Source organism: Acanthopagrus latus, chromosome 23 (genome assembly GCF_904848185.1).
Source record: "Acanthopagrus latus isolate v.2019 chromosome 23, fAcaLat1.1, whole genome shotgun sequence".
Lineage (NCBI taxonomy): Eukaryota > Metazoa > Chordata > Actinopteri > Spariformes > Sparidae > Acanthopagrus > Acanthopagrus latus.
Window position 1 is genome coordinate 5,794,751 of NC_051061.1, and position 23,828 is coordinate 5,818,578.

Below are 23,828 nucleotides of genomic sequence, written 5' to 3' on the forward strand. Positions count from 1 at the left end.
GGGTGGCTCTTATTAAAGATACTGCAAAATGGGTACATAATTTAACCCAGAGGGAAATTCAGTTGTCGGAGCCAGAGCATGCGTGAAACGAATTAAAATGCATGACAATGAAAAACATGGGACTGATGTAATCTGCTTCATCGCGCAAAGCAAAACCTCACAGTATCTCCGTCTGTTTGTACCTGCAGACAGCTTGTAATTATTAAGTCTGGTTATTTATAGATGCACAAAAGTCACGTTAAACATTCTCCAAGGGTTTTTTCCTCCCTTCTCCTTGTCTACTCCCATAAAGGTCATTGCCCGTAGAAGTCTGGCTGTGAGAATGATTTCTCTCACACACCCGGTTATCTATGATGTGTGAAGCCAGTGTGTTCAAAATCTAAAGCAGACCTCTTGTTCAAGATGAGCGCATTTTCACAGCTGGGGAGTTTTCTTTTTGTGCATCTAGGAGGTGCGGGGCCTTCATCAGAGCAACAACACCTGCAACAGACTGCGTGACCCTCATAAAATATGCACTGGAATGTGCTGGAACAGCCACGTCTGTTAATCTGAACGAAGACATTTTTGTTGGCTGATCTCAATGTGAGAGAGAGAGTTGGAGGGAGGGAGGGAGGGAGGGAGGGGGAGAGGGCCGGGTGAGGAGGGTGCAGAGGACGTCTTGAGGTTGAGACATAACTGCGTAGCGTCTCCAGACCAGCTGAAGCGTTACATTATGACTGAACAGGCAAGTGTTGGCTGGTGGGCTGTCAGGCCTGTCTTTATGTGTACTTTTTCGGTGTCGATAAGACATTCCCACTTCTCGCACAGCACCTCGCTGTTGTGCTGCTGTATCTGGAGGGCACGGTGGAACTTGGCTGTGTTATTATAGTCTTATGGCTGTGTTTATTATAACTGCCCCTAATCCACTTTAAATGAACCCTCCCCCTGACACTGTGAGCTGTCTGCACGTGGGATGAACACTGATTGAGGCGGAGAGATCTTGGCCTCACAACAGAGAACCAATTGGAAATTACTGCTGTAACGCCTCACTGCATCTGTCTCACTGCTACTGGAGAGCAAATGTGTTCAGAGAAATACTTTCTTTTTCTAGCAGTCCTGTTTAGAATAATCCTTGGTTGAGGCAAGGGGTTGCAAAAGTGGAAGATGTGGTCACATTTAATTTTTTGACCGTTTCCCCCATGTCACCATATGTCGAACACATTTCTTCCTATAACTGTTTTTTTTTTCTACTGAGAACCATATAGAACCAGCCGACACCAGGGCAAATGTTAGAGAAAAGACTTTTATAACTGATGTTGTTACTGTCTTTGACGGGGCATGTGTTTTTGTTTGCGTCCGTGTTGCAGGAATCATATCGACAGGTGATGAAGATGAGGCCGAAGGACCTGTGGAAAAGGCTAATGGTGAAGTTTAGAGGAGAAGAGGGGCTGGATTATGGAGGAGTCGCCAGGTAAGAAGAGCGTGGTACATGAAACACACACACACACTTTGGTTCTGTGAACACTGTCACTTTTTATACAGCCGTCTGCCTCCTAGTGGAGGATCCAAAGCACACAACTCACTCACCACTGTTCTGTCTGATTTGGTGTAGTAATTTCTTCCATCAGTTTAAGTTGTTCTGAGCTCAGATGTTTCCTTCGTCTGTTTTCTCTCCTCCATCATCTGCCTGTCCTCTGTGCCTCTGTGCAGGGAGTGGCTCTACCTGCTGTCCCATGAGATGCTGAACCCGTACTACGGCCTGTTCCAGTACTCACGTGATGACATTTACACACTGCAGATAAACCCAGACTCTGCTGTCAACCCTGTGAGTCACATCCCACCAACAATTAAAACTTATACATTATGACCAAACAATCTTTAAATAGCATTGAATTCCCATTGTGGTCCCTCTTGAAACTCATTTATAAAGATGAGATCAGACCTGCAGCAGAAACACTGACTGCTGTTAGCTATAGTAGCTACGAAGCTCATTGTCTCAAGTGTCAGTTTGGGCACAAATTTAAATTCATGAATTATTTTTCAAAAGGTTAATCTAAGGCTTCACAATTAATCTAAATATCCAAATTGCAATACGCCCAAATGCAATATCCAAATGTCAGCAGCTGCCAGTTATAAAAGGTAACTTAACCAAACAGCACTATAGTTTAGTACTATTGTGCTGCACAGATTCTGTGGCATACAAATCTTTTTCTCCAGATTAGTAAGAAGTCAGATATTTTTTTTTGGGGGGGGGGGGGCACAGACCTCATCAGATCTCATGAGATCTTCAGAATGTGATCATGATTTTTTTTCAGTGAAAATAAACGTTAACACAAATTGTGAATCACATTTCAAATGTAATATTTGTCAAAAATAATTGCAAAAGGATTTATTTCTTTATTTTTCTTACCATATCATCCCCCCCAAGGTTAATCCACCCATCCATTTCCTGACTCAGATTTGGATCTAGGAACTAGGAATTATTGTTACATGCAGCTGGGAAGTAGTAAAGAAATGTCAGTAAATCCATTTACTTTTATGATTAGTCCCTCTGGATTTCTATCATTCTTTGACCAATATAATCATGAAAAGGGCTCTCTTTCTATATGGTACTGAAATGGAAATCAGATTGATTTTGGTATACACTACACTAAGTCTCAACCACATCACACATGTCAAATCTGTACAACCAGGCCTGAGCTTCAGTTCAGACACTGATAGCTGAGATCATTCCATCTTGTCTTGCACAACTTCAGCACTCTGTTGACTTGAGAGCAGTGTTAACCCAAACAAAAACAGACATGATCTCATGGATAGACATGTGTTGTGTGGATACCGTTGTTTTGCTCAGTTGTTAGAGATAATGTTGCGAGACCCAAACATACTTAAAACCTCAGTTCTGTTCTTCTCGGTACTCAAGATGTCAACTCAAGATGTTTTGTCTTCCCTTAGGAGCACTTGTCATACTTCCACTTCGTCGGGCGTATCATGGGGATGGCGGTGTTCCATGGCCACTACATAGACGGAGGCTTCACTCTGCCCTTCTATAAACAGCTGCTGGGTAAACCCATCACCCTGGATGACATGGAGTCTGTCGACCCCGACCTGCACAACAGCCTTGTGTGGATCCTGTACGTACAAGACATCTTTTTATTATAGTCAAGTATAGAGTATCAAGTTTTCTGCAAAAAGATGCTTGGATCAAGAATTGAAACACATTACACACAACAATATGCTTTCCCGTTAACAATCAATGTGTGCTTTGAATATAGAGGTAAAACAAAGTAGAAGAGTTCTTGGATGACGGCGCCCCCCAGGGTTTTTGTGTATTTTTTACATCAGTAGACCATAAGCGCATGCTGTGTCTCACTCATCAGCACACATTCACCAAAAAAGTTCACCCATTTTTAAGTGGAATGAAAATTGCTCCTAGTAATTCAGTCATTTTTATATGTATCACTTCTCAGGGACAACGACATCACAGGTGTCCTGGACCACACCTTCTGTGTAGAACACAACGCCTACGGAGAAATCATCCAGCACGAGCTCAAGCCCAATGGTAAGAGCATCCCCGTCACCCAAGACACCAAGAAAGAGTACGTTAGGCTCTACGTCAACTGGCGCTTCCTGCGAGGCATCGAGGCTCAGTTCTTGGCTCTGCAGAAGGGCTTTAACGAGGTCATCCCCCAGCACCTGCTGAAGGCATTTGATGAGAAGGAGCTTGAGGTAAGTTGTTGTTTGCGCACACCATACTTCAGGTTGCTTGTAAGTGCAAAATGCTCGAAGTTCTTCTTTCCTCCACCCGCAGCTGATTGTATGCGGCCTAGGCAAAATCGACATCAATGACTGGAAGTCCAACACACGGCTCAAACACTGCACCCCAGACAGCAACATTGTGAAGTGGTTCTGGAAAGCCGTGGAGTCGTTCGATGAGGAGCGCAGAGCCCGGCTGCTGCAGTTTGTCACCGGCTCTTCCAGAGTTCCCCTGCAAGGCTTCAAGGCGCTCCAAGGTGATAAAACCCGGGGTGAACACTGTGCATACTTAATGTGTTGTCATGTTAATATCCTTTTGCATTAGAATTGTTATGCTATGTGCAAAAGCGCTCCTGGCAGAGCTTTCTTTGTTAGGAGGCTTAGACCAGAGTGATAAAGAAAATACTGAATCCTGATGTGGTGTCAATCCATAATGCAAAAAAAGGTGTGGTAGAGTGGTCTGTACTGCTCCTTTGTTGTCCACACAGAGTGCTGGGCATTCACAGGCTCTGTCAACACAATCTAGAGTGTGTGTTAGGGTTTCTTGGCTCCTCTCAGTGTGTGTCTGTGTCTCTGGGTTTCTCCGACCTGAGTTGAACCATGAGTCTGAGCGTAGTGCAGTGGTTCAGTGGGTCCGTCCTGGCAGACACAGCTGCCCAGAGACAGAGCACCCAGGCATGAGGAGAACACCGTGATCCACAGGCAGACAGCTCCCTTACACACCTTATGTAACACGGCCATCCTTTCTTGGTCAAAACATCAGCAGAGGCCAGGACATCCAATAATAACACACTTGAACTTACAGTGGCTGCGGCATTGCTTTGATTCAAAATGCTTGGACCACTTGGCTTCAGTCAAGGGACAAAATAAATGTAATGATGAAATAATAAAGTTCATGATACAAACAGAAAACATGACACATTCAAACTGCACTATAATGACTGGTTCAAGTCTAGTAAAGGATGTCAGTCAGTGTTTATTTTTATTTGTTTATTGTTTGGTTGGGCACATTATTTGCTGCAATATGGAATAGGAGGAATGTAGAAACATGCATTAATAAGACCTCTTCAGTTAAACAACTGAACTGAAATAACACAGCTCGGTCAACAAGGAAGAGTCTAGATGCTGTGGAAGAAAAGAGACGCCATGTTGCTCAGTTTTCTGAGCAAATGATACCCTATTTTTAAATTTGAAGTTCGATTCCTTTAAAGTTAACGCACTGAAATGTTTGACTTCTAAAACCAGCTGTCTGAAATTGCATTCTTTAAATTCCAGAATGTAGTTTCAAGTTTTGAGATTTCAAAATATATGGTTTTCAGTCACTCAGCTGAACTCCTTCATTTTTGTGCACTTCTGATGACATAATAAAGAGATCTGATTGATTCCCTAGGCTTGATTGACATTGATTACACCTTGGAATTTCACCACTTTGAGCATTATGATTTTTATACATCGCCAATAGCTGTGACCGGAGACATTATGTTTTTCTGGTTGTCTGTCTGTCCTGTTCTGTGAACGTGCTCCAGAATTTGCTCATCATCCAAAATTTCCTACAAATGTCTAGATAACTTGATGAAGTGATGACATTTCTTCAAACATCAACTTGACTGTGACGTCACAGTGTTGTGCAAAAAACACTTTTCCGGCCATTGTTCAACGGCACAGCTTAGGAGAAGGGGGAGATTGTTGTGACCACATTTCACATGCGGCCACTAAATTAGTGACACTAATTTTGGGTGTCCACCTTGAAACTGTGCTGACTGTATTGATCTTCTTTGATGCTGGTTTGAAGGTACAATCTGCTTTATTGACCAAGCATGTGAACACATAGGAAGCTTGGCTCTGTTTTCTGTTTCTATCAATAACCTTGAACACTTACAGTCATACAGCAGTAGTCCACCATAAACTCAAATTAAGCTTCAGGTTATTGTCACTGCACCACGTGATGAATCTTCAGTGAGTCCACTGTAAAGCTTCATGTAAACCCTCCTCTGTAAAAATAGTCTCTAAGTGAAGACAGCATGTTTCTCACTGGAGACTATTCACTGGAATCACACGTAGTAATAACTTCCATTTCTCCAAGTGCTACATTTATAACCTTTTAAACTGAATTCCTCCAAAGTCTTCCCTTCATATATTACATGAATCTGGATAGACGTGGATATAAACTGCCTCTGAAATCTTGCGTGAAGGCATACATACAACTGCGAGCCTGTAATTCCAGTTTATCAACTGAATCTGAGCAACTTGTTATTTGAATATCGGACAGTTTTAGGTCTGAGTATGTGAAGCTGGGGAGAAAAAAAATCAAACTCAAATAACCTTCTGGGAAATTCAAAGAGAGAATCCAGACAATTCATCCCAGTGCAGAGCAGGTGTGTTAATGTCCATTTTTACTGAACTAATTGTGTTTATACAGGTGCTGCTGGCCCACGGCTCTTCACCATCCACCAGATTGATGCCAGCACCAACAACCTGCCCAAAGCCCACACCTGGTGAGGAAACTGTCAGCACTCTTGCATGTTTCAGATTGTTTGACATGATGCCGGAATTTGAGATGAGTGAAAGAGTGGTGTTGAACCATGACGAAGTGCTTGCTTTTATTTTTTTACTGAATTCACTCCACTTTGACTTTACAGTCAAGGTAGTTAAACAATGAGTACTATAAAAAAGCTTTTTGTTGACTGTGGGCTGGAGTTATTCAGCAGTGTAGAGATTCAGATGGTCTGAAAATGATTTTAAAACTGTTCTCCCTTTGTGTTTTCCAGTTTTAATCGGATCGACATTCCTCCCTACGAGCACTATGACAAACTATATGACAAGCTGCTCACTGCCATTGAGGAGACGTGCGGCTTTGCTGTGGAGTGAGTCACTGATGCCGGCAGAGCTCAGCAACAACCAGAAGCAACATGGTTTGGCCATGATGAGCCTCCCCCCCCTACAAATCAGTCCACTCAGACGGGGGTCATCCACGGTTGCTTCACCTAGGGACGCCCATACTTCCCCAGGACATGTGGCCAAGCTAAGGGAGGATGGGCAGAGAAGACCAGAACATGTCACCTGACTGTTTTTTATAGAGCCTCCAGCCCTACTTTGTCTTTTTTTTTATAATTGAAAAGGATCTTTAAGCTGCTAATAACTCAAGACTATTTACTAACTTGTGGAGCCTGCAAGTATTGCTGGCTCTTCCCTTTTTTTCTAAGTTCATTTTAGCATTTAAAAAAAAAAAAAAAACAGACTGTATTCCATGTAGCAACGCTCCATCTTACCAAGCAGAACACAAGGTCAGTCCACTCTGAAAACAAGACATGAACAGGACAGGGTTAGTAATGGTTACCACAACAGCTTGGAAACACTAAATTCGGATGCAGAGTGTGGTGAATCGGGCTGTGTGGTTCCTCGGAGTTATCACACTGGGGCTATCAGCAACGCCAAGGCTGGAAAAACAGGGATGTGTGCGGGTGAGAAAGGCAAGACTAGAGACTAGATTAGCCCGACTGTTTACAACCCTCTCCAAAGACAGCAGCAGGGACCTCTGCTACTGAGTCGCTGCCCAACAACAAGAGCTGCATTCCCAGAAAACCTATTTCACACGTTCGACAGCTAGTTTTTGTTTGAAAATGAATGAATGAATGAATAGCTTGAAATGTGTTATTTTTATATAACAGGGAAAATTGAAAAAGAAACAATAAAATTATATCTAATATATATAATTTATTGCTGTTATATTTCAGAAACCCCTTTCCATTGTTCAAGAAAAAAATCAAATCTTTAAATGTTAAGTGTTACTGTTTAAATTATCGATGACAATTTGTGAAAAACAGAATTGAGTTTGACTGGATTTCACTTAAGAATGCTGTGGTTTATTTCATGACATAACTTCTCTCATACTGTACAAGAAGAGACGTGTCTTTAAAAGCAAAAAATCCTCAACACACAAATGTCCTCTGAGTGCCATAATCACTTTTGAACGAATGAATCTTTGCAAATATTGAGCAGACCCTTTAAATTCTACTGATCTCATCCTGGAGCTGCATTTTTTTTTTTTAACAGTTTGTCATTTGTAGCTGGGCTATATTAATGTCATGAGCATGAAACCCACCATTAATTTGTAATGGTTTTCTATTCAGTGGAGTCAAAAAATCACTTCTGTTTTGTGCCGTCTCTACATTGTTGTTGTTGGACAAAAAGAAAAAAAAACCTCTACTACCTTCTAGCCATTTGGTGCTAAATAGCATTAACGTTTGTCTTTTATTGGAAACCTTACTCATTGACATACTACTGCTTTATGTGCAGAATACACTTCTTGTGCTCATACCTGTTTGTGGCCACAAAACATGTAAATGAAATCAAGAGCTCTACCTAGCCACACACTCAGGAGATGTCATATGTGATGTCCTTTTGATTTGACGACTGACGGGATGCTAAATTGTCTTGATTTGCTGAATGTTAAGAGGTTTTTAAAAAGTCACGTCATATAAATTGTTTTGCCCACAGCAGACCTTTAAAATATATTAATTGTTGCATGTGTCCATATGTGCTTTTGTTTTGAAAGGGAAGTGAATGAGATGAACTTAAAGCCTGCAACACAGTCCCATCAGTGATTTTCTTTTTATTGTAAGGGGGGGGGGGTTGTTTTCTACAATTTAAAAATGAAATTCTTGAATGTTTTCAAAAGATGCTGCCTGTCTAGCAATCTCTATGACCGTGGACTGTTCTTAACGTTTGCATACACTAAAAAGAAAAAAAAAAGTCATAAATGAATTGTTCATTTTCATTCTTTTATGTGGACTAATGTGTATGCAAAGTGAAAAGTGTCCTCAGATGGTGCTTTGTACAGTAATACGATATTGTTCATATATGTGGATCAAACAACCTGTAATTTATCTTTAACTTAAGTAGAAGAAGATTTTTTTTTCTTGAAATTAAAAGAGGAATTGCACACAAACAGAACGAGGCTGCCATGTGTACTCGATGGTGACCTCTGTAACAGATATTCATTCGCCTTTAAGTCCAGTGCACAAGCTGATCACCCTACTGTCTGTTCCTACACTACATCACTCAGCTTTGCCCCGTAGCTGCCTCTCTTTGAAGAACTGAACTTTCTATGAAACGAAGTTGAGAGATGCCACCTTTTGTTTTGTTTTTTTGTTGTTTTTTTTTCCAATAGCATGATCCACTAGCGGGACTATATCTCTCATAGCTGACTGATGCAATTTGATGTATGTTAACACTATCATTTTGTAAGAGTATTTTATTTTTGTGTGTAATTAGTTCTAATTAAACTTGCCTTTGTCTAACAATGTAAGGCCTTGTACAAGACATGTCTTGTCCTTTTTCTGTTTGAATGGTTGTTTAAATGTCATGAAAAAGACCAAAAATGAAGAAAATGAAAGTCCTTTTTAATCTGAATTGTTGTTAAACTGCTTAGTTGTGCTTAAACGGGCTCTTTGCCACAGCAATAAATTCCATTAAATCAATTTATAAGGGGCTTTTTAGCCAGAGAGTAAATGTCAAGTACTTGATGTAAATACTTTACATCTGAATGGAACATGTCCCCGACCACCCACTGTTTACACACTGATACCAATGTGGATTAATTGTCTGGCAGATGGCTCAGAGGGGGCAGGGAAAGGGGGGTAAAATGATGATGATCAGAGGCGTTTGGGGGGTTAAGCGGAGTTTGTCACAGCTAAAACAACGAACATGTTCATGTATTTTGTCGCACTTCTTTCGGCCACTTTAATTAGTATGACTAGTGAGTATTAATAGAAAAGCTATTTTATATTTTTATGGTGTAGTACCTCATGTATAAAAGGTGCGTTTCCATAAACATAAAATACAAAATTCTAAATAATGCTCCCAATGAGAGTCAGTAAAACTCATCCCACTGAAATGTTTATTTTCAAGGCTAATATGACATGTAGAAAACTTATTTCTGCCACACTACAAATGTCAAAATCCTGGTTTTGTGCCACACAATCTGTATAAATGCCTAAACATTTGCTTGCCCACTTATTTCAACATAAATCAAGTGAAAACGTAACACTGAGTCATGTCGGGACCAGCTAAAAAAGAAAGAACAAAAAAGTGTTTGGGTTGGTCCCGATGACGTCACTTACCGTAAAGCATCGGAAGTACAGTCGGTGCCGGATTACCTGTTTCTGTCTCGTACATATCCATCCGCCAACTCTGTTATAATCATCAAAATACAAAGTATGGAAATGAGGCAGCGGAAAACAGAGTTGTGGGATTTTCAGGGCAGCATTTTGAAAACAATCAGAAAACACCAAACACAGTTTCCAATGTGTAATTTATGCTCTACATACACAATGACTACGTGCTGTTTCTTTGTACAAAACCTTGTTAATGTTCTTCCGTCTGGTCTATTTTAGCTTATAAAGTATATTTGGTGGGCTACTGAGGGAATCAGATGTGGGGTTTTAGAGCGACAGTGAATTTAAACCACAGTTTCGCTGTTACACAGTGGCTCTATGTTTTCTGTCGGCAGAGGCAGAAGTTGAAAACCGTATGGCGGATGACTACATCGGAAGACGGACTTCCTCTTGCCATATAAACCGGGCCTCATTTTTTCTTTACCGGCATTTCAGCACCACTGCCGGTCGGGTTTTTTAGACGGCGGCCAAGCCAAAAAGAAGTATATTTATCTTTTTTTATTTATACTAATTGTTTACAATATGCCAGGATATTCCGACAGAGATCGTGGCAGGGACAGGGACCGTGACAGAGATAGAGGGTAAGTACTTTTTTAAATTCTCATTTTAGATTAGTTTTTCCCTCGTGTGATTCGAAGAAATGGCTGACTAGCCATATAACCAAGAACAATGTCGAATAATAACTAAAAATTACTAAATATTAAATGGAAATTACCCTGATTTACGTTTTGTTCCGAAGTGTGAATCTACCAAATCGAAAATCGGGCAGTTTGCCGGCATTATATATCGACACAAGGCCCGGGCCGGGGATCGGAGCCCGTTGTCTTTGGCTCAAGGCCTAGTTTGGCCTCGTGCCCCGGCACAGCGGCTTGCCGTTAGCTTCGGGATACCGTTAGCTAGCTCGGCCACAGGAAGCGCTCATTCACAGACTTAATGGCGGATATCGCGAGACTTCTTGGATTAAAAACAGGTTTCGGACCATAGTTTTTGTACACGATGTTCACTTTGTGATCACTACGAAAGATAGTAACGTGTATTGCTCCGAAATGGTGTTGCTAGTACAGCTGGCTAGTCGGCTTTTCGCCATGTGGCAGCATGAATGCGGATACAAAATGCCGGCTGTTTTCCATTGTTCCTCTGCTGGCTGGAAAGTATATGGCAGCTGTATATTTCCACAGAATGACGCAGTTAAGGTGTGCCTTTGTTCGTCTGAAACTACTGTTCCCGGCCGCTGTAGACGAAGCGACCGAGCCCGACCTGACTTTGTACACAACAACTTAACGTTTAATTTATTTGCAGCTATGGCGGTGGCCCTCCTCGCTTTGGTGGTAACCGTGGAGGAGGAGGTGGTGGAGGAAAGTTCGGCAATCCCGGTGAACGCCTGCGGAAGAAACAGTGGAATCTCGATGAGCTCCCAAAGTTTGAGAAAAACTTCTATCAACAGCATCCCGACGTTACCCGGAGGTCTATGGTAATGAAGGCAACATTGCTCTCTGTGTTATGCAACACCAGAAATGTGCTCCCTCCTGCACGTGTTGCAGTTATGCAACCAGTTATGACCACTGAACTCTCCTCGTTTTGATCTTGCAGCAAGAAGTTGAACAGTACAGAAGGGCCAAAACCATCACAGTGAAGGGAAGAGAATGCCCAAATCCTATTGCAAAGTTCCACGAGGCCAGCTTCCCATGTAAGTTTTAAAGACGAGTGTTAAAATGTCACGGAAATTTTGCATGTCAGTTGATGGTTACCTCTTTTCTGCAGCCTATGTGATGGATGTGATCAACAAAATGAACTGGACTGAACCAACACCCATTCAGGCACAGGGCTGGCCTTTGGCTCTTAGTGGCCAGGATATGGTTGGCATTGCCCAGACTGGGTCTGGCAAAACGCTCTCTGTAAGTTGAATATTCTTATCTCACTGAAATGATGCCATGTCGAAAGAATAGTGCATTGATCTTTCAGGCCAGATCGACAAATATATGAGAACATAATCAACATTATTTTTTGTTTATTCCTCAGTACTTGTTGCCAGCAATCGTGCACATCAACCATCAGCCTTTCCTGGAACGTGGAGATGGACCCATTGTAAGTCATGCTGTGCCGTTTTTGCAAATTCTGAGCATTAACAGATTCCTGGCCTCATCTGATCAGACTGATAACTGAAGTTGCTTGTTGACTGACATGTAAAAAATGGTCTGTATATTTCATTGACAGTGCTTGGTGCTCGCCCCTACCCGTGAGCTGGCACAGCAGGTACAACAGGTAGCTGCAGAATATGGCAGAGCTTCTCGCCTCAAGTCCACCTGTATCTATGGAGGAGCACCCAAAGGACCCCAGATCCGTGACTTGGAAAGGGGTACGGTAGCTCTGTTTTTCTTCTTTTAAAAAACAAACTCAAACGGTCAGTTCATAATTTAGTTCTAACAATGGCTTTCCTATTAAAGGTGTTGAGATCTGCATCGCCACTCCAGGAAGGCTTATCGACTTCCTTGAAGCAGGAAAGACAAACCTCCGAAGGTGCACTTATCTTGTGCTGGATGAGGCAGACAGAATGCTGGACATGGGCTTCGAGCCACAGATTCGGAAAATTGTGGACCAAATCAGAGTATGTGTTGAACTTATGTGAATGGTATTGAGTTGTCCTGTAGGAAAGTCATCTCTCTAGATGTTTGTATACATTAAGGGAATAGTTTGCTAATCATTACTGTTTTGACAGCCGGACCGCCAAACTCTGATGTGGAGTGCTACATGGCCCAAAGAGGTTCGCCAGCTGGCAGAAGACTTCCTGAAGGAGTACGTCCAGATCAATGTTGGTGCGCTGCAGCTCAGTGCTAACCACAACATCCTGCAGATTGTAGATGTCTGCAACGACGGAGAGAAGGAAAACAAGTGAGTAGTGTGGCTGTAATGGAAAGTGATGAAACTGATGTTTTCATAGTGGCTACTAGTGACCGTGATATATTTTACAAAATTTTAAATGTACTGTCCCCCTCCGTTTTCTTTTGTTTAGACTCATTCGTCTGCTTGAGGAAATCATGAGTGAGAAAGAGAACAAGACCATCATCTTTGTGGAAACAAAGAGGCGCTGTGACGACCTCACCAGGAGGATGAGAAGGGATGGGTAAGTATTCGAGTTGAAATGCTGATCACAACATGACTTTTTTTGTATTGAGCGTGTAGTCATTGTATGGATTTAATATTGAACCCCTCTCTCCTGTTAGGTGGCCAGCTATGGGAATCCATGGTGATAAAAGCCAACAGGAACGAGACTGGGTTCTCAATGGTAAGCTTACGTCACTAGAACATTTACATTTGTGGTTAATTGGAGCGGTGTAACTTCGAGGAAATATTTATCATGTCTGATTTCTTTAATTTTTCAGAGTTCAAATATGGAAAGGCTCCAATTCTGATTGCTACAGATGTTGCCTCTAGAGGTCTAGGTCAGTATCCTCCCTGATGTGTTTTGTACTCCTATGTGATTCAAAAAAGAAAGTATTTGCTTTCTTTAACTCTTCTGCTTCTTTCTGAGTTTCTCCCCTGGCCTGAAGGAGCAGTCTGTGTGGCAGGGCCTTGGCATGACAAGCCCAGGTCTCCAGAGGGGGAAGGAGGATTCTTGGAGGTGTCCTGACTGGCGAGGCACGGGTCTCCCAGTCGAGCAGATATACAGAGGTGACCAGGCCCAAGTGCAGCTAACGCGCTGGCCTGCCTAAAAAGGGGGGCGAGTTGAGGGCTGGCCACAGTTCCTCCCCATATGCTCGTCTGTTCTCTGGCAATGGTTTGGACTGCTTCACACACCCAGGCTCTGTAACTGTCCCAGCTCAAAGCCCAGCTACACCGTCTCCTATTGTCTTGCATGTATGGTTGGTGCAAGCCATTTGAGTCATTTGGGGGGTGCTTTTTGTTGTGTAGACTCGTTGTAAAGCATGGGTGGCGTTAATGTTGCAGTTTCCTAAACTTCTGTCGGAAGAGCAGTCTGTCAGATCGATCTTACCTTCACCTCTGTAAAGACATGGCTACTGGCGCTTTTGGTGACAGTGGGACATGCTAAGTTGGACACACTTGGACAAAATCCAAGTTCACACTCCTCCCTCGCCTGCGTTTCAAAGTCATGTCGAGACCTGCCAACGAGAGACATTATGATCAAGTGAACACTGGTTCTGGATATATCTTGCCATGCCGAGAGTGTGGATGTTCTGTTTGTAGGCATCCTGCAAATAGATTCAGATCTACAGTTTCTCGGCAAGAGACACTGCAGTGTGAACTTTATAGCAAGCGTGACAAAGGGACCTTGGTTAAGTGCTAGTTGAAGCACACTAGGAGGCAGTAGTTTGCATAGCAGCCCTACTGTGATGGGGACACCTGTGGGTCACTTGAGAGTATGTGGGGAGAATGCTGCAATGGGAATGGACTAGTGAATGCATACTCCAAAAATGGTAAGACTTCTGATCCATTCTTTTTGAGGGTGGTTTGGCAGTGGTTCAGCAGGGGAGGGCTTTTATTTTATCCATCTGGATTGGAAGCCAATGGAGTGTGCATCGGTTCTCTTTTCCCACCGTAGTCTCCCTGTGGGGTAATTGCTCGTCCGTTTTTGTCTAATGGTAGTCTTTTGCAGCCTTTTACTAGCCATCCCTACCTCACGACAGTACTAACTTTTGTTTTTGATCTGGTTGTTGTGGTGGCGCTGGTGCACGTCTTTGTGTGCTGTCCTCCTCTTCCTTTATGCCACACTGCAACACAATCTTACAGATGTTGAAGACGTGAAATTTGTCATCAACTTTGACTACCCCAACAACTCTGAGGACTATATCCACCGCATTGGCAGAACGGCTCGTAGCCAAAAGACAGGCACAGCCTACACCTTCTTCACTCCCAACAACATGAGGCAGGCCAGTGACCTCATCTCTGTGCTCCGCGAGGCCAACCAGGCCATCAACCCAAAGCTCCTCCAGATGGCGGAAGACAGAGGAGGTAAATCTAATTGGTGAGATACAGAAACTGTGCTGTGAACTGCAGCCACTTTTTTTCTGCTGCTCTCCTTTTCTATTCTGAGAAGTCGATTGGTTTATCATAAAGAGCATATTGGTATCTCAAAGTCATCTAGTTTTTGCCTAAACTTTTTTATTTTTATATATATTTTTAAATGACTATTGCCAGGCCTTAAGTTTGTTCTTCTTTTCCAGGTCGTTCAAGGGGAGGCAGAGGTGGAGACTATGACCGTCGGGATAGATACTCCTCTGGAAGGCGTGATTTTGGTGGTTTTAGGGACAGGGATAATGGTAGAGGTTATGATAATGGACCAAACAAAGCTTTTGGCACAAATTCACAGAATGGAGGAGGCTATGGGGGAAATAATGGCAGCGCCAATGGCTTCAGCGGAGGCAGCTACAATGGTAATGGACAGTCCAACTTCAACAGCCAAGCAGGAGCGTTCAGTGGTCAGAGCAACTTCCAGGCCCCACAGTTTGCTCCCGCTAAGGTTGGAGCACAGACTGGTGCTGGTCATCCCCCATTCCCCTTCCCCCAGGCACAGGCTCCACAGCAGCACCCGCCACCGCTGGTGCCCTACCCCATGCCTCCTCAGTTCTCTCAGTAAACACACTTTACACTTGAAAGAAGTAATTTATTGCTTTTTGTCGTTTAAGTTCTATACTTAATCCAGATTTTTTTTTTTGTATTTACACAACAGGGTTAAAAACAACTTCAACCTCTATTAAGCCTTTTAAGATCTGCAGTGCAGCAGTAGTGTTGCACACTTGTTTTCCCCCCCATTTTATTTGTTACATTCCTCAGTAATACTTATGTTTTGTACTAGGTAATTACAAATGTATTGGTTTTTCATGTGTATCATTGAAAGTGATGTTAAGCTCCGACCTTGGAAGTGCACTGCATGATCTTTCAAATAAAACGTTAAAAAGAAAATGGTGTTTTTTTCTTCACTTGAAACTTTAAAAACATTCTTGAAGTCATCTATTGTGAGCAAATAATTTAACACTTGTAATGCCGTTTTTTGTCCAGCAGGTGTCATCATTCACCATTAAACTGTTGCAGTCATGCAGATAGTCTTAACCTCATGAACTGACTGGTGACTACACTACACAAATTTAGTTAGGGATATTTGGACATCGTACATGGATGGGGATAGGCAATAAAAGTCATTTTGTTATTTGTGCAAACAAAATTTGATAAGAGAAATTGGATATTAATTGACAATGGAGTGAAATGTTAGAATATCAAACACTGAGTAGTGTATGCCATTACAGTACTAAAATCAACAGTGGTCTGGTGTAGGTTGTGTGTTGATGTTGGCAAAATACACTGTATTGCCAAAAGTATTCGCTCACTCATCGAAACAATTAAAATCAGGTGTTCCAATCACTTCCATGGCCACAGGTGTATAAATGAAGCACCTAGGCATGCAGACTGTTTCTACAAACATCAGTGAAAGACTCTGGACCTCAGTGAATTCAGCGTGGTACTGTGATTGGATGCCACCTGTGCAACAAGTCCAGTTGTGAAATTTCCTCGCTCCTAAATATTCCACAGTCAGCTGTCAGTGGTATTCTAACAAAGTGGAAGCAATTGGGAATGATAGCAACTCAGCCACAAAGTGGAAGGCCACGTAAAATGATGGAGTGGGATCAGCGGATGCTGAGGCACATAGTACGCAGAGGTCACCAACTTCCTGCGGAGTCAATCGCTACAGACCTCCAAACTTCATGTGGCCTTCAGATTAGCTCAAGAACAGTGTGTAGAGAGCTTCATGGAATGGGTTTACATGGTCGAGCAGCTGCATCCAAGCTATACATCAGCAAGTGCAATGCAAAGTGTCAGATGCAGTGGTGTAAAGCACGCCGCCACTGGACTCTAGAGCAGTGGAGACGTGTTCTCTGGAGTGATGAATCACACTTCTCCACCTGGCAATCTGATTGATGAGTCTGGATTTGGTGGTTGCCAGGAGAACGGTACTTGTCTGACTGCATTGTGCCTAGTGTAAAGTTTGGTGGAGGGGGGATTATGGTGTGGGGTTGTTTTTCAGGAGCTGGGCTTGGCTCCTTAGTTCCAGTGAAAGGAACTCTGAATGCTTCAGCATACCAAGAGATGTTGGACAATTCATGCTCCCAACTTTGTGGGAACAGTTTGGGCATGGCCCCTTCCTGCTCCAACATGACTGTATAGAAAGCAAGGTCCATAAAGACATGGAGGAGAGAGTTTGGTGTGGATGAACTTGACTGGCCTGAACAGAGTCCTGACCTCAACCTGATAGAACACCTTTGGGAGGAATTAGTGCAGAGACTGAGAGCCAGGCCTTCCTGTCCAACATCAGTGTGTGACCTCACAAATGGGCTTGTGGAAGAATGTTATAAAATTCCCATAAACACTCCTAAACCTTGTGGAAAGCTTCCCAGAGGAGTTGAAGCTGTTATAGCTGCAAACGGTGGACCGACGTCATATTAAACCCTATGGATTAAGAATTGGATGTCACTTAAGTTCATTTGCGAGTCAAGGCAGGTGAGCGAATACTTTTGGCAAATTATTGTATTTGCAGCAAAAATGGAATTGAATCTGACATGATTCTTCTGACCTCACTTGCTATAGTTTTCCTGCCTTGTGTACCCGCAGTGAAAACCTGTCTTCCCTGTCAGTCTAATCCTTCACATATGATGATAATGCTGGCATCTTGGCCACATTAATTATTTTGTGGTGATTCATAAGTATGTCTTTAATTTCTTTCTGCGTGCTGTTTGCCAAAAATGATCATTTTGCGCCTCTGAGCTGCAGTTTGGTTTGGGGAGATGGATGAGAAATGGTGTAATGTTTCTACCTGCTGGTAGAAGACCAGTAGTCCAGATGTTGTGCGACTTTTCATACAAACGTGGCACTTGGTCCAGTTGTACAGTTTGGGGCACTGAACATTGTTAGAGATGCAGCCATGGCAAAAACGCCGCTTGGTGGTCATTTTATTTTCTGCCATAATTGAAGTTTTTGTTTTGGATCATATAGTTCCTGAACCAAACATGACAACACAGGAAAGGTGATGCCTCTCATGTTTTGATTGTCAAGGGTTGCAGTAATACCGTGACCTATATCATAAATTGTTATGGTGGTCAACGGTTACTGGTGAATTCTGTTCTGTAAAACTGAGAAGGAAACTAGAGACCATCCTGCAATGGGGACACATCAGCTAACATGTGGACCCATGAGGTCTCAGTAGGAGAAACATTTAGAAGAAATTTGTTTTGGACACAAGAAAACGTCACATGTTCACATAAAGCACATCACAAAACACAGAAACACAAAACGCACACAAAAAACAAACAAACACACACACTCTTCATTGCACTTTTTGCACATACTCTTCCTATTGCACATACACCCATACAACATCATTAATTCTATTGCACTGATAATTTTATTGCACTGCTATTATTCTATTGCTCTTCCCTATACCACCGTTTTTATTGCACAGTCCCTTTATGAATCTCTCACTCATATACACACATTCACGCATACACACACTATCTTGCACTATTTGATAATTTAATGGAGGTAGGTATGAAGGACAGTTTATATCTATTTAACTTGCAGTTTGGTACCCAATACCTTTTTCCTCGCCTCCTCGCCGCCTCCTCAAAGATTTCCTGGAGAGAGGATGGGAGTGGCACACCGATTATTTTTCCCGCCCGTCCAATCAGATTCTGCAGTTGTGCTTCTTGTTTTACAGGTAAGTGATTCAATCAAAGCCCTAGAAGACAACAACATAATTTGCTTATTAACACCATGTAGCCTGAGTCTATGAAAAAAGTGCAGATGCTTTTTTAACACACATACTCTACCTGATCTGTCCATCTGAGCTGAGAATCGAAGTACAGTCCTAAGTATTTAAATGTGCACACTTGTTCAGTTTCCTCCTGGTTAATCAACACAGGGCTGTGGTCACCTAGTGACCTTGATCGAAGACTGATTATTTTGTTTTCTTGACATTTGATAATAGGTTTTGTTCCTCACACCACTTAAAAACATCAGCTAGTTCTGATCTGTAGATTGCTGTGTCTGAATCCCAGGTCAGTAAACGTAACAAGGCTGCATCATCAGAATATTTTATGATGTAGTTTCATGAATGCTGGCTTTGACAGTTATTTGTATATAATGTGAATAAAAAAGCTGAGCTCACGCAGCCTTGTGAGGCTCCTGAACTCATCTCCAGTGACCCTCACCCTTTGCTGTCTCTGGGTATGGAATGCAGTGTAAGTATTTACATTTTTTGAGCTTGATCTGAGGAAGAATCGTGTTAAACGCAGAGGTAAGATCCATAAACAGAAGCCTTGTGTATGAGGTGTTATTTTACAAATGTTTTAAAACAAGATGGTTTGCAAAGTTAAGTGGATCATCCATTCCTCTGCCATATCTATATGCAAACTGGTAGGGATCCAATAGATCCCGCACCTCGTCCCTTACTTTCCTGACCATTATACGTTCAAATGATTTCATAACTGCCGAAGTAAGTGCTACTGGTCTAAAGTCGCTATGAGTTCACAGTAATAATGTGTCACACCACACACACCCATTTCAAACTTGTCCTTCATTTTGATCTCTACACAACTGAGTGCATCTTTCAGTTATGGGGAAATCACCTGACAAAGTACTCACAATGCCACACACACACACAAAAAGAGAGAGGCACAGACACACACACACACACACACACACACACAGAGAGAGAGAGAGAGAGAGAGAGAGAGAGTCTCCCTGGGTGAAACTATAACCAGCCATGCTGTCATGTTATCAGACTATCTGAGAACATTGGGCAGACTTTTTCATATCAGGCCTGCATGTTGTGTAGAGCTGATTAATTAACCCTGAAAATACAGTGACTATAAATTGTATTATTATTCTATGAATTCCTTCATTCATATTTTGAAACTTGGCAACTACAATCACCTTTTATTTTTCTTTGATTCTGGCCACAGACTGTGGGAGCACCCCCTCCTCTTGTCATAAAGATCTTGACATGGCTTGACTCTATTTATATTGTTAACACTGTTTTAACTTTTTAAATACAGCTGTTTGCAGGATGCAGAGCAGTGAGGTAATGCGTCTATTTGTGGCTTTGAAAGACTAATATATATGTATGTGAAATATGACATTTTTAGCAAAACTGGTCACGTGAGCTGAGCCACGTGTCAGCCTGCGGTTGTAATTGGTTCAGGAGATATGATGCAAAACACATTCAGTTATAGCTGAAAGTAAAATGACCGCCATGGCTGCTACATGGCACTATTTAATTTTTTTTTTTTTATTTTCTTTATAAATCATCTTAAGTATCAAGATTTGTTAACTCAGCATTCCTGAATTCACCATTAACTCTTCACCTGAACACTTCAGCGTGTCATATCATTGTAATCCCTGACCATGTAAACTTAGCGTAGACATCAGATTTTCTGCTTTGTCATGTTTGGTTCTAGAGATTAAATACAAAACTACATTTTAACGCGCTAGCACAAGTAGACTAAAGTACTGAGTTTAACATGGTGGGCCACTAGGAGCCATAGAAGTGTTGATGGTGAACATTTTTAGTCTTTCTCAGTGACGTTTTCCAGGTTAAAGTTATATAATGCAGGAATTCCTTTAAAAAAAAGCAATGTAGAGGCTTGCACAAAAATAGCCCCCCTTCATCATCACTTGTGACTGACTGGATTGCAGATACCCTGCCCCCAGCGCCTGCATCCAGACATTTCTGGACACCATATGGAGAAAGATCGCTGAGTATGAGATTGATGGAGTCTCATCCTAAGTCGCTTTGGGTTGGTGACTTGCCAAACTAAGGCGTCTGTACTTAACCGTAGAATGTGATTCAACAATGACAGATATCTTTCTCCAGAATCGCCTGTTGCGCCCTTGAATAGTATGCTTACCCACAATCGAAAAAATCCTCCATAGTGCTTGCACCTGTTATGCAAGTGTGCTCTTGTTGTGCTTTAAGTGTGTGGGAATTTATGTTTTCTTTTAATTGAAAAGGGAATTTTTTTACAAAACAGTATGCAGAAACATACATAACCAGTCATGAATGCTTATTCCACCTGGTCACGAACGGTGTCAGCGTCAAAATTATATCATCCTCTACATCAAAGAGGTCGTTTGACACATGACGTCATTCTGATGTGTTATGACCAAGAGGCAAAGGTGACACCTTATTCAATAAAAATCCCTGTGAACTTTGATACGAATAAGCATGTCTTTGACTCTTTTGCCTTAAGCAGGTTGGTTTCACATTGACAGGGATTTTAGTTTCAAGCATCCTTACCTGAAAACAACCTACCACTACTTGTCTGTTGTAAATTAGTAATTAGTAAGGCCCGCTTGTGGCTCAGATCTGGTAAACTGGAGAGGACCGCCCAAGAGCCATCATTCCACGCAGTATGTGGAATCCATGTTTCTGGTTTGTGCAAGGTCTGGGCCACAACAGGACTCCTATGAGGACCGAAACATTTAAACAACACATACTTGACTGAGCTTGACGACACCGGTAACATGTGTAACAGTCACTTCACACCCCGACGGTAATCGTGTATTTGATATCAAGTGCATTTGTTGATTTTAATCTCTTTGTTATAAAAGCTTAAGAGGATTTGGGCCCTAGCATCACAGTCGCACTGCTGCTCCACCTGTCATGTGTATATTCAAAGACTGAAACTTGGCCACAGGTGAGCAGCACACCTACTGATTAGAGATTAGAGCTGTGGGCACGGCAGATTTAAATTGTTTTCCACATATTTCAGAAGCATGACCTGGAGGTATCTGTGGAGCTCTGGTTGTGTAGATACTACTGAGCGTCCTTCCTCATGAGTTCTTTTGTTTGCAGTCTGATATGTGACAGCCCCTCCCCACAGCTGACAACACCATTCAGTATATTGAAAACATTCTATTGTCAGAGTGAAAATTATTTCCATTGTGAAACAAAGTGACAGGTTATTCATAATTCACTGTGTGTACATTAGATCACAGGTGGACAAACATGCTTATCTCAGCTGGATTGCACAATGTGGAATTCAAACAGGTGGGCTGTGCTTGATTAAGGTCCACAATAACATGAACAACTGAGCCATATTATGCTGTTAGTGACTTTGTGAAGCTTGTAAAGTATCATATTTGTGTTAAATCAACTGTGGTCACTTTGGTTTGAACTGCTGGAGAGAAATATGTTCTTCTGTACCTTATAAATAAGGGAGAGACACAAGAGACTGGCAGATACATTCTATTTCTGATCCCTGCACTTTACATTAGTAAAACTGTTAACCATGAACATTATGACTCATTAATTTCAGTTATTTTTTAAACCTGCAAAGACAGATTCCTTTTGAACATAAATGATCACTTTTTAAGTTGAGCAAACTTGTCAGCAAACAGTTTTTTTATTTACATATCCTGTGGAATAATCATTTACCTGGACAGTGGTGGACTCAGGATGTTTGAGAGGCAGGGGGGAAAAATAAAAATGGCACCAGGTGTACGCTGTGCGGGACTGGAGCACGGAAATTGATGCGTCATTAAAGGGTACCTTACCACATTTTTTCTGATCCTTTGGAGCACTTCATCGTGTTCTATCACCACAAGGGAAGCCAAGAGGGCACAACAAGGGGACACCAGGTTGGGCCACCAGTGCACCTGGAGTCGTGAGTGTGTGGCCTCCTGTTGCATCTAAGTCCAACTTGTATCTGTACTTTTAGCTCTGAGTTTGTTCTCCACCTACTCCTGAGGGAAATATCTGGATCATTAGCCGCTAAATGCTCCACAATTTTCACCAGCAGTCTGTTAGCAGTTTGCTGCTGCTGGTATACTTTGGGTTTTTAAAAGTAAAAATATTACATCAATAAAAGTGATACAAACTGTCTGACACTGAATGTACTTAAGTATCAGACCATGTGAAAGTAAATTCTGCCTGTATGTACATGTACTCTGTGCTATGGGTCAACTAGTTATCAGATCCAATGGTCAACACTCTTATCAAAATCAGTGTTTTGTTTTTGTTTTTTTAATCCAACTGATGATGAAAGTAAAATGAATGACTATTTTGGCTCTGATGTGGCATGTAATCTGCAAAATAACCAGTAGCTAAAGTTGACAAATAAACATAGTGGAGTAAAAGGTGAAAAATGGAAACAAGTACCTCAAAACTGGACTTAAATAACGTACTTGAGCGAATGCACTCAGGTACATTCCATCACTGGTTGTTAGGGTATTCTTTGAGGATCACTGCCTGATGCAGCCAAAACTGAAGCTATGATGATAAAAAACACTGATGTTTTGGCCCTTAAGCTGCTTTTAAAACAACTGATGATTGGTGATAACCCTCATCCCGAGGAGTGACCCCCTTTTCACAGGTTTTTTCACGTTTGATACACTGTGACTGTTAAAATCTAAATGATAGCAGCTAGAGGTACTGTGAGGGTTAAAGGTCAAGGCCAGGTGAGAATACTGCCATTACTACATCTCCACTTTCACGCCTGTCATTCCTCCGTGTGATCCCTTTACCATTTTGTTCCTCCTCTGTCAGTACCTCTCTCTTCTCTCTCTCCCTGCAGGTATGTGGGCGTTGGTGTGAGGCCTAACTGCTCAGGGTGTGTGTCAGACACACCTGCTGCAAGCATGAGACGGAGCGGCCTACTGAGCCCAGTTCCTACCACTGAAGCATGAGAAGTGACATTGTTTGGCTCCGCATGCCTCCGACTCCCACCACCCACTTTATTGTGCATCGTGCATTCTTGGGTTTTGTGCCAGCATAAATGAAATATTTTCACACGCGCTGCAGTTTTTCACAATGCCTGTTATCTTTTCCTTTGACAGCAGGCGAAGTTTAAAGACCTCGACTCATCATTTGCCAAGGCAGTCATTTCCCAGGGTGTGTGTCTGATAACCACCGAT

General features: G+C 42.1%; 2 protein-coding genes across 5 annotated transcripts in view; both read left to right on the forward strand.

Annotated features, from left to right (window-relative positions):
- Nucleotides 1-9,054, forward strand: part of smurf2 (SMAD specific E3 ubiquitin protein ligase 2) — a 49,914-nt gene extending 40,860 nt beyond the window's left edge. For all 3 annotated transcript variants that reach the window (XM_037089289.1, XM_037089290.1, XM_037089291.1), the window contains 7 exons: nucleotides 1,347-1,450; nucleotides 1,690-1,804; nucleotides 2,932-3,110; nucleotides 3,447-3,705; nucleotides 3,788-3,989; nucleotides 6,152-6,227; nucleotides 6,501-9,054. In XM_037089289.1, the coding sequence (XP_036945184.1) occupies nucleotides 1,347-1,450; nucleotides 1,690-1,804; nucleotides 2,932-3,110; nucleotides 3,447-3,705; nucleotides 3,788-3,989; nucleotides 6,152-6,227; nucleotides 6,501-6,600 (1,035 nt within the window). In that variant the 3' untranslated portion in view covers nucleotides 6,601-9,054. The remainder of the gene's footprint in view (nucleotides 1-1,346; nucleotides 1,451-1,689; nucleotides 1,805-2,931; nucleotides 3,111-3,446; nucleotides 3,706-3,787; nucleotides 3,990-6,151; nucleotides 6,228-6,500) is intronic.
- A 1,273-nt stretch (nucleotides 9,055-10,327) lies between these two features.
- Nucleotides 10,328-15,827, forward strand: LOC119014123 (probable ATP-dependent RNA helicase DDX5). 2 transcript variants are annotated; one of them, XM_037089047.1, is made up of 13 exons: nucleotides 10,328-10,489; nucleotides 11,208-11,379; nucleotides 11,499-11,595; nucleotides 11,670-11,803; nucleotides 11,928-11,993; nucleotides 12,123-12,264; nucleotides 12,353-12,513; nucleotides 12,625-12,797; nucleotides 12,919-13,029; nucleotides 13,130-13,191; nucleotides 13,289-13,348; nucleotides 14,655-14,889; nucleotides 15,089-15,256. In XM_037089047.1, the coding sequence occupies exons 1-13, from the start codon at nucleotides 10,431-10,433 to the stop codon at nucleotides 15,120-15,122; spliced, it is 1,506 nt and encodes a 501-aa protein (XP_036944942.1). In that variant the 5' UTR covers nucleotides 10,328-10,430; the 3' UTR covers nucleotides 15,123-15,256. The 2 variants fall into 2 exon arrangements, with proteins under 2 accessions (XP_036944942.1, XP_036944941.1); XM_037089046.1 differs by having other exon boundaries at nucleotides 10,329-10,489; nucleotides 14,655-14,876; nucleotides 15,089-15,827.
- Nucleotides 15,828-23,828: the final 8,001 nt, after the last annotated feature.

Bases quoted from the DNA above. Each gene is read 5' to 3' on its own strand.
- LOC119014123 (XM_037089046.1), top strand. From the start codon at position 10,431: ATGCCAGGATATTCCGACAGAGATCGTGGCAGGGACAGGGACCGTGAC. The intron at 11,804-11,927 runs GTAAGTTGAATA...TTTATTCCTCAG, and splicing joins GGTCTGGCAAAACGCTCTCT to TACTTGTTGCCAGCAATCGT. The intron at 13,349-14,654 runs GTCAGTATCCTC...ACAATCTTACAG, and splicing joins TGTTGCCTCTAGAGGTCTAG to ATGTTGAAGACGTGAAATTT.